This window comes from Lissotriton vulgaris, chromosome 8 (assembly GCF_964263255.1).
Source record: "Lissotriton vulgaris chromosome 8, aLisVul1.2, whole genome shotgun sequence".
Lineage (NCBI taxonomy): Eukaryota > Metazoa > Chordata > Amphibia > Caudata > Salamandridae > Lissotriton > Lissotriton vulgaris.
Window position 1 is genome coordinate 1,434,967,728 of NC_141696.1, and position 10,871 is coordinate 1,434,978,598.

A 10,871-nucleotide genomic window follows, 5' to 3' on the forward strand; every position below is an offset into this window, starting at 1 on the left:
GAAATCCAACGCTTTCCCTACTGTTGCACAGGTTTGAGGTGGAATGGTAAATTTACCCCTCTGAATGCAACACTTTCCCTACTGTTCTTTAGACTGAAATTGGAATGATAAATTTCGCCCCTCCGAGGTCCAACACTTTCCCCACTGTTGCTTAGACTGGAGTGGAAATAGTAAATGTAATCCCTCCGAAGTCTAATGCTTTCACTACTGTTGCACGGACTGGAGTAGGAATAGTAAATCTAATGGGGACCTCCACCTCCCCGGGGCTCTGATAATAAGTTGACTTTGCGAGAGGGCACTAGGCCCTCCCGCAGCCCAGGGGACCACCACTCCCCATTGCTTGATTTTAATGGGGGGGCCTCCAAGCCCCTGGGACCTCTACCCCTGGGGCTTCTCTTAAATATTTGTGGGGCACACAGCCCCCCCGCAGCCCCGGGGACCGCCACCCCCGGGGCTATGTTAATAAAAGTATGTGGGAGGGCACCCGACCCTCCCGCAGCCCCGGGGACCGCCACCTCCTGGGGCTTGAGTTTTAATGTGTGGGGGGGCCTCCAAGCCCCCCAACCCCGGGACCGCCACCCCGGGGCTTCTCTTAAAGATTCACTGGAGCACACAGCCTCCCCCGCTGCCCCGGGGACCGCCACCCCCGGGGCTATGTTAATAAAAGTATGCAGGAGGGCACATAGTCCCCCCTGCTGCCTGGGGGAATGCCACCCCGGGGCTTTAAAAAAAATAAACCTGTGTGGGGGGGCTCAAGCCCCCCCACACACCCCAGGGACCGCCATCTCCCCGGGGCACTAATATATAAATGAAGGGATCCGTTACGGAGCCCCGAGGACCACCACCTCCTCGGGGCTCTGCACTAGTTGGAGGGGACCCCCCCTCTTGGAGCCCTTCATGGCCCTGGGGACCACCACCTCCCAGGGCGGGATCCTGCAGTTTCACGGGGTGCCCACCTGCTGTTTGCTATGGCAGGGTGGGAGCATGGCTCCTGCCCTGCCATAGCAAACACTGCTTTGGATTTTGGAAGCGAGAGCAGGGAAACCTGCTCTAATTTCCAAAATCTAAAGCAGATTGCTTTTTCAAACGGGGAGCTGCATGTCAGCAGCTTCCCATGTGGAAAAGCAATGCCGGCTCCTGCAGGAGGCGGTGAGCCGGCAGGACCGTGGGGGAATTGGGGTCCCCCCATTGTCCCCAACATATAGGACCGGCCTTAATCTCCCAACTTAAAACGCGCCATGGGCGCTTTTGCACAGTGGTGAAGGGAGGGGGAGGGGACTGATGTGACATGTGTGCAAACACTCCCTGTGGTGCGTTTTAAGTTGGGGAATTAATTCCCCTTGAATCCTGAGGGTCCCTGGGGTCCAACTAGCCCACCAGGTACCTCCAGTAAGTGCCACAGAGCTGCGTTGCAGAGAGGTGTAAAAAGGGGCATGTCCTCGGACCACCTCTCTGCAAAGCAGCCCTGTGGCGCTTACTGGTGGTACCTGGTGGGCTAGTTGGCCCCCAGAGAGCCTCAGGATTCAAGGAGATTTAATCCCCCAACTTAAAACGTGCCACAGGGTGAGTTTGCACACTTGTCACATTAGGCTCCACCCCCTCCCTTCACCACTGTGCAAACGGGCCCTCTGGTACATTGTAGGTTGGCGGCTTAAGTCCCCTTGAATGCTGAGGGTCCCTTGTGTCCAACTAGCCGACCAGTTAGCACATTAGAGGTGCTTTGCAGATTGGTGTAAAAAGGGGCGTGGCCTTGGACCACCTCTCTGCAATGCAGCTCTGTGGCGCTTACTGGAGGTACGTGGTGGTCTAGTTACCCCCAGGGACCCTCAGGATTCAAGGGGAGTTAATCCTCCAATGTAAAACCTGCCAGGGGGCACGTTTGCACAGTGGTGAAGGGAGAGGGTGGGACTAATGTGACATGCGTGTACATGTCCAGTTACTCTGCCAAAACCCAAGCAATTATGAAATCACCATGCACTCTCCTTGCAGTACTCTAATCATCCAGTCAGTACCCCATGCACTCATGCAATTACCCATACACTAACTCATGCACTGCTACAATACACTGAGAACTACCTATGCAGTCCAGCCATCGCCCTGTCAGTACCCATGCACTCCTTCAATCACCTAGCCAGCACCCTGTACTTATCCAATCACTCCACCAAAACCCAAGGTCTTACAAATTCACCATGCACTCTTCTTGCAGTCCTCTAATCTTCTAGTCCGTACCCATGTACTCATGGAATGGCCCGGGCACTAACAACACGTGCACTTCTACATTCCCTTAAGCACTTCCAATGCAGACGTCTAACCACCTACACACTACTGATTCACTCCTCTAATTACCCAGGTAGTATCCATGCACTCCAGAAATCCCTATGTCACTACCCATGCACTCCTCCAATCACCCGGCCAGCACTATGTACTTATCCAATCACTCTGCCAAAACCCAAGCAGTTATAAAAGTACCAAGCACTGTCCTTGCAGCGCTCTCATCATCCAGTCACTCCCCACATACTCATGCAATGACCCAGTCACTAACACATGCACTGCTGCAATCCATTAAGGACTACCTATGCAGTCCAGTAGTCTCCCTGGTATTACCTATGCAGTCCTCCAATCACCCAGCCAGTCCTATGTCCTTATCCAATCACTGCACCAAAACCCAAGCACTTATAAATTCACCATGCACTCTCCTCGCAGTACTCTAATCATCCAGTCACTACCCATGTAGTCAGGCAATGATCCAGGCGCTAACACATGCACTGCTACAATCCTTGTGTACTACCCATGCAGTCCTCTAACCACCTACACACTTCTCATTTGCTCCTTAAATTCCCCTGGTAGTACCCATGCAGTCCAGCAATCACCCTGTCACTCCCCGTGCCGTGTTCCAGTCACCCAGCCACTACCATGTACTAATCCAAACACTCCGCCAATACCCAAGCACTTATAAATTCACTCAGGCACTCTCCTTGCAGTATTCTAATCTTTCAGTCAGTAGCTATGTACTCATGCAATGATCCAGGCACTAACTGATCACTGTTACAATCCTATATGCCCTACCCATACAGTCCTGTACCCCCTTATACACTTCTCATTTGGTCCTCCAATTCTCCAGGTAGGGCCCATGCAGTCCCGCAATCACACTGTCAACTCCCTGTGTACTCCTCCAGTCACCCAGCCACTACCATGTAGTAATGTAGTAGTACTTGTATAGCGCACGAATCGACCCATGAGGGTATCTCGGGGCTTGTACGCATACCGCTGTGGAACCCTTCCTGGCTTTTCCCTGTGGGGTGCCCACTCCTGGGCACCCCCAAGGTGAAGCCAGGCATCCTAGCGTTGTTGGGGCCATTGTGGAGATTAAGCAAGCTACTGCCCAGAGTTGCAGAGTGGGACCCATGATTAGAATAGGCACCGAGGCGAGAATTATCACGTCCGAGGAAATTGAGCCCAAGACCCGCCGAGGCAGGAATTGAACCCTGGCCCCGGGCTAGACCTCTGCATCAGGGTCTGCCGCTCTAACCATTGAGCCACACTTCTCCACCATGTACTAATCCAAACACTCCTCCATTACCCTAGCACTTATGAATTCACCACGTACTCTCCTTTCAGTACTCTAATTATCCACTCAGTACACATGTACTCATGCAATGACCCAGCCACTAACATATGCACTGCTGCAATACCTCCTCTCTCGGAATGCCTCTCCTTCTGCGACCTCTCCCGCTCTCCTTGCCGGCACTCCACCCGCCGCGGCCGCCGGTGCTGGTCTGTAGAGATCCACATCCCGCTCCCTGCATTCTGCTGATTCTTCACGCCCCTCCCGCCGGCACCCTGCTCCGTTTGATGCCCCTCCCAGCCCTTTCATGCTTCGTATCCTGCCGTTCCTCCTTACACTCAATGGTGTGCCACTGCTGTGTAACTGCCTTTCTGATGTTCATACCTGATGTGGTTTTTCTATTTTCTCTTGTTATTTGCAGAACAACTGCTTGATTGCCTTGTAATCTGATGTGCAAGAATTTCAATAAAGGTCTTTGAAAAAAGAAAAAAAAATGTTTTAATAATTTTGTTAAACCGGCCTTCACTGAAACCATATGTTTTTAACATGTCCATACTATACACTCTTTCAAAAGAACACAACCCTCCAACAAAATAGTTGTTCTCGACAATGGAATTGGATTCCACCAACCAAAAGAGTAAAAAAAAACTCCCATAAGTATGATAATCGCATAAAACAATCAATCTTCACTGTACCTGCACATCCAAAATATGACAAAATGCAACCTCCCCAAATACCACAAAAGTTTAGATATATATGACTTTAATCCGATTTTATACATATGGCCATGGCCAGGGCATTTGGCAGGAACCTTCCATTGTTCTGTTCAAATTGAATCTAAAGGCGTGTATTTTCTCTTTAGATGAGAACATATTTCAGTTGTCAACAGGTATCATATTTCCTAGAGGAGTTTATATACAAGTATGTTATACAAAATTAGATAATCAATGATTCAACCATTAAATTAGATCTAAATAGAGCTTTGAGCTGGCTGTGAAAGTAAACAATTGTGTAATCAAGTAGATGTATTCCTTTACATCGTCACGTTGCTGGTCCAAAGTTATTGGTGGCGCCTCAAGCAAGCCTTTAGGTGCTTTCAGGGACATTACTGAGTGGTCAAACATTGGATCGATAAAGAAGTGGCGATCAAAATGTGTAAATCGAGTGTAGGAAAGCAGAGTTCCTAGCACATTTGTCCTAAAGAAATTCTTACATTTTCACTCTGGTCCATCTGATTACAGCACTATTTTGCCATCCGCATTTTGCACTATTAGCTAATATTTGGCATTTATGGAGAATTGTCTGCTTATCATTGGGTGGTGCTCCCTATTCCTATGCCCCCTTCCTATTCAAGCCTTCTTCTCTCCTCTGACCCATTTCTTCATGCGGTGGTCTAATGATGGATGAGCTCGAGTGCTTCAAAATCTACTCAAATTCTTACAAGGTGGCTCAGTGAGTGAAACGTTTACTGCTGATGTCAGTTCGGAACTGAAATGTAATTGATGTCAGGACAAGGCCAGCTAAACTTTTAAGTTTTCAGTGGTCAGCAATTTGAGTACCATTGAATTGGGTGCTATAAGAAACCAATATTTACAACTCTTTGACTTGAAAAAAATGTTGAGTGAAGCACCATATAAAAATGTTTAAGTAGATTACTTTGATTAAAATTGTATAATATTATTTATCAATAGTGTACACATATGTATGGACTTAAAGCTAGACACGTGTGTAAAAGTCGAGTAGAAATGTGGTTTGCAAGCTACCTTTTTTACACTGACTCCTATAGGGACAAGAGCATAAAGATTAACCACGCTCATATTTGCACGAGCAGTTTATCAATTATAACCAGGACCAAACTCCTAAAAAGAATCAATACAAACACAGGACGACAAGATTAAATATGTGTTTGTAAAGAGTTTACAAATAATGTTTGCACGCATTGTCCTCATTACTTTAACCTAAGTCGAACGTGTGTGTAATTCACTTCCCACGCCCTAACTCAAAGGTTAAATACTCCATGGTGATTTTACCGCTCCATTTCATACTTAGGTGTAAATTAGCCTGATAAAGTTCAAACAGTTTCAATTTAAGGGTAGGCAAAGGAAAGCACTGTGCATGTGAAGGCAGACATATTCAGGGAATTTCTCATTTTGCAAAGAAGTGCAAAGCTGTTATAGTTCTTACTTTTGTCTAGTCCTTTTCCCACATTAAATGGTCACCAAGGTGCAGGGAATGTGTTTCCTCACTGTGCCTCAGAGCTCGCGCCGCCCTGCTGGGAGGCAGTGGGACAACTCCATAGGTTAGTAACAAGAAGAGAAGCAGTGGCTCAGCACAGTCACGCCCCTATACATATTGTGTATGAGGTGTCTAAAGTTCATACCTATAGCTAGCAAATTCTCGTGGTTAATGATTAAACTTTAAACAGCACAAGTTCAAAAGCTGGAGAAGCAATCATGGTTAGATTGGCCCATAGGGCAATCGGGCTGTCTAAGTGCCGTTTTCTGACTGTTTGTGGGCCTTTTTTGCTGTTTATTGCTCTAATATTAACACAAACATTACTTGCGGCAAGTGCAAATGCCATGCAACATGTACAAATTAAAAACTCCCCTGATTTGCAGAATGTGGGCCACTTTTTGAGCTATCTGATTCGCTAATGAGGGCCACGTTTGTTTTAGTACCTTGGCCCATTTCTTGTCCACTCCAGCACTGGGGACAAAGCCTGCAGCGTTTCTGGCTCGTGCTGTTGCATTTCATGCATTAATTCAGAGAAATCCCTAGTTACTTGTACAAACTTTACATACTTCATTCAGACACACACAAAAAAGCACTCAGCTCTGCACTGACTTAGTACAGCTCAACTTGATATTGCCCGCATACTGCCGCTCAGTAACACACCATCTTTTTGATATTCCATCTCTGTGACTTCTGGCAGCAGAGAAAGGAGGGGTATGAAGTGCTGAGCTCATATCCATGCGCAGTGCGTCTTTTTAGCAACATCATTTTTTTTATTTAATTCCCCAATTCGGTTTGCAAGAGTGTTTACAGCGGGTGTAAGAAACACTTTTACTTAGTTGCTAGGTCCAGAAGGCTAGTTGAAAAATCATTTAAAGAATTCAAGTACATACGCTGTGGGGTTCTCGAAAATGAATCACACCATTACACCCAGTCTCCTTTCGACTGTATCCTTGCCCCGGTACAGCAATCTGCTGGTCCTTTGACTAGATTCACACTATACAAATGCCACATGATACATACACTATTATTCACTACGGGGATACACTTCAAAAAATGCCTGGACTTTCGAATAAGGATTAAAACGAACAAAGAAAAACACATAGATCCTCCACGTAACACATTTGTATGTAATAAGTAAGAGGCACTCAACACAGAGAAAACATGTTCTTTTAAGAATGTATCTACACTTAAATATGACAATTTTTCCAAATTCACATTGGCTTGTGTATACCATATTCAAAATGCCCTCCAAAAATCTAAAAGTGTACGAGCAGCTCTCTCTCTCTAGCAGTCTTACCGGTCTCTGAAAGCACAGAAAGGAAAGCGAGAAGTGAGAAGAAACAGCAGGTCCTTGGAAACAAATTCATTTCAGCTTTCCTCTTCAGTCTTTATTCTTCTGCTGCGGTCTATTCCTTTATCATGGATCTAATTGCTGTGGTCTGCTTCTCAGTGAAAAATATAATGTGGCTTCTTGTCCGGGGCGTGCACTTCTTCCTACACAGTTTCCTGGTATTGGTGTCTACGTGACTACCAAGTATTTTCGGAAGTGCAATTTTGGGCAACAAAATATTTGTGTGAATTAGTCATTTTAGTCAATCACATGAATGTAACCGAGGAATGAATGATTTTGCACTTAAAACAAAATGATTATATCATTTAGAAGTGCGATTGCTAATTTAGTATAGTTATGCCCCATTTTCATGCAATACACTATTGTTTTTAAATGGATGCCACTTTTGTGTTCTACTCATCCTGCTCCTTTCCCCTCCTAATCAATTACCCACTGCAAGTCTTCTCTCCCTACAGTTTCTGCGGAACAGACAGCAATAAACTAAATTAACTTAAGTGTTAGAAAGTACTCATTGTGAATAAAACTTACAAATCATGTCCCTGATCGATCAATTGTGAAGGATTTCCACCTGATTACGATGGTGGACGGACTTCAGGTGGTGGTCCCACAGGGTGTATTATGTTGCAGCCTCCACCACGGTGGCCGCACTCGCCATACATTACATTGCGGCGGATGCTGCTGGCTGCAGCACCCACCGCAATGTAAAAAACATCACTTTTTACATTTTCATGCACTACGGTGCCTGCCACATGGTGCAGGGGAATGATGGTGCCCCAAACCCCAAAACTATAGTGCCCAGGTGAAAGGCGGGCACGCTACGGGCCCCCAAAGTCCATTTCAGCCAGCCTTTCCATGGCAGGTGAACCGCCATGAAATGGGTGGCTGGGATGGATCACTGTAATTCCAACGGCGGTGCCTGGTAAGCACCACCGCCATTCAAGCGGCGGTCCCACAGGGTGTATTACGATGCAGCCGCCGCCACGACTGCCGCACTAACCATACTGTAGTGAGGAGGTCCATGCATGAAGGATGTGATCAAAGATGATTTATTCAAGCAGGTAACATGTTGAATAGTTCAGAAAAACAAGTAGTTACGCTGAGAAGGAGAGCCCCACCAGGAGCAGCCTGTCTGCTGCTCAGTCCATGTCCAACTGTCACTTCACCTCTCTGTGTCCCAACATTCCAAAGCACATCATGACTCCAACCTTCTATTGCTATGAACAACACAATTGCCAGTGCTGAGACTGAAAAATCTAACTTTTTTGAGAACGACTTTATGAGCATAACATGAAAGCCTGCTTTTTTAATTGCAAAAGTCCACTTTTTATTGTACTTTACTGATCATCATTCAATTCTTTAAACACATGATTACGTGTGCATGAAAATACATAAAGATCACACATGGAACATATATACAAAATACGTACAAAACAATTCAAAAAATTTAAACTGACATGCCATCACTTTAAACACACTATTGGCCAATGAACATTCATCCCACATTCAAACTTACCACAATCATACTACAAAACAACTGTCCCGGTATCAATACTACTTAAAAAAAAATGCAAATAAAGCAACTTTTCAATACAATTTCAGTTTTTTTTGTGCGTTTTCTTTCACCCTGAATGGGACAAAATTTACCTCCCTATTTACAACATTATATTCTATGTGACCCGGGACAAGATCGGTCGACGCGTTTCGAACCCGGACAGTTCGAGGGTTCTCCTCAGGACAAATTCTTTATTCTTCAAGATCAGTGATCGACATCTGTGTGTATTAGTTTAATTCCAAGATTCACACCAAGAAGGAGCCGCTTCTATGCGCGGGTCCTGCCTCAAAGGGCAGCTTTGCCTCCGTGAATCTGTGTGGCTGCCCTCACGGTGAACTCAGCGAACGCTGCAAGTAATTTCTTTATCGAACGGTGGCGAATGGACGGGTGTATTCGTCTTCCGTGTGTAATTCAGTGAATCCCTTCGGCGTCACATTTCGAAAGCATACGCCGAAGGGATTCACTGAATTACACACGGAAGACGAATACACCCGTCCATTCGCCACCGTGCGATAAAGAAATTACTTGCAGCGCTTTCTGGGTTCACCGTGAGGGCAGCCACACAGATTCACGGAGGCAAAGCTGCCCTTTGAGGCAGGTCCTGCGCATAGAAGCGGCTCCTTCTTGGTGTGAATCTTGGAATGAAACTATTACACACAGATGTCGATCACTGATCTTAAAGAATAAAGAATTTGTTGGTCCTGAGGAGAACCCTCAAACTGTCCGGGCTCGAAACGCGTCGACTGCTCTGATCCCGGGTCACATAGAATATAATGTTGTAAATAGGGAGGCAAATTTTGTCCCATTCAGGGTGAAAGAAAACGCACACAAAAACTGAAATTGTATTGAAAATTTGCTTTATTTGCATTTTTTTAAATAGTATTGATACCGGGACAGTTGTTTTGTAGTATGATTGTGGTAAGTTTGAATGTGGGATGAATGTTCATTGGCCAATAGTGTGTTTAAAGTGATGGTATGTCAGTTTCAATTTTTTGGATTGTTTTGTACATATTTTGTATATATTTTTCATGTGTGATCTTTATGTATTTTCATGCACAAGTAATCATGTGTTTAAAGAATTAAATGATGATCAGTAAAGTACAATAAAAAGTGGACTTTTGCAATTCAAAAAGCAGGCTTTTATGTTATGCTCATAAAGTCGTTCTCAAAAAAGTTAGATTTTTCAGTCTCAGCACTGGCAATTGTGTTGTTCTATAGCATTGTGGCTCAGCCTTGCTGAGTAAGAGCCAAGACACATGGTAGTTTTTTGATCCAACCTTCTATTGAGCACAGGGCACAGGCACTGGCTGAGCAGGAGGAGTAAAATACATGACATTACAAATGCAGGATACTACATATCCCTTTTCCTTACAACAGAAGAACAATAAGCAATATGTGAAAAATATAACGAGAATGAACAAAGGACAGATAGCAAGGAAGGAACAACGGAGTGACAGAGAGAACGTCAAGGAAAAGAGCAAGTAAAGCAGAGCGAGGAGAAAGATGGAAGGAGACAAGGAAGAGAAGGTAAAGTGTAAGTAAGCAAATAGAATAAACCCATCCTCTACAACAATGAAATAGAAAGATTGAAGGAAATAAGAAATAGAGAGAGACAGACGTACCAAAGACAACCCCTATGCACACCTACTGGCCAGGCAGGAAAGCAAGGAAAGAAGGACAAGGCAAGACGGGAACAGAAGAGAAGACATACCCAAGCACAGGGAGAAGAGAAGGAAGAGATTCCTCCTGAACAAGGAAGAACAAAAAGAACACTACAGAAAGTGAAAGACTGAAGACCAAAGAAGAAATAACAGTGAAATGTGTATTGTGTAAGATGAAAAGGAAGTGACGTCAAAAGGAATTCTGAACAAATGAGAAACAGAGAAGAAGAAGCGAAGTAAATACAAACAGTATCACTAATCCTCCCCTATTATAAAATAGACAAACCAATGAGATATAATATATAGCGTTGTATAATAATTTCGACAATGTAACATAAACAATTACATATTGAGAAAATAACAGCCAATGGGACAGAGACAAATGGGCGTCCTCTACTCCTAGGCAGAAGGGTGAGGAGCACTGTGAATGGGACAAAAGCCCATGCCATAACAGGGCGTGTAAAGTGAACCCCTATGTAGAGGAAAACAGTAGTGCCATGTAGAGAT

General features: G+C 45.0%; 1 protein-coding gene across 1 annotated transcript in view; it reads right to left on the minus strand.

Moving 5' to 3' along the window:
• Nucleotides 1-7,292, minus strand: part of LOC147698893 (cell surface glycoprotein CD200 receptor 2-like) — a 242,770-nt gene extending 235,478 nt beyond the window's left edge. The window contains exon 1 of the mRNA XM_086935509.1: nucleotides 7,098-7,292. Within this exon, the coding sequence (XP_086791635.1) occupies nucleotides 7,098-7,167 (70 nt within the window). The 5' untranslated portion in view covers nucleotides 7,168-7,292. The remainder of the gene's footprint in view (nucleotides 1-7,097) is intronic.
• Between the last annotated feature and the right edge of the window lie 3,579 nt (nucleotides 7,293-10,871).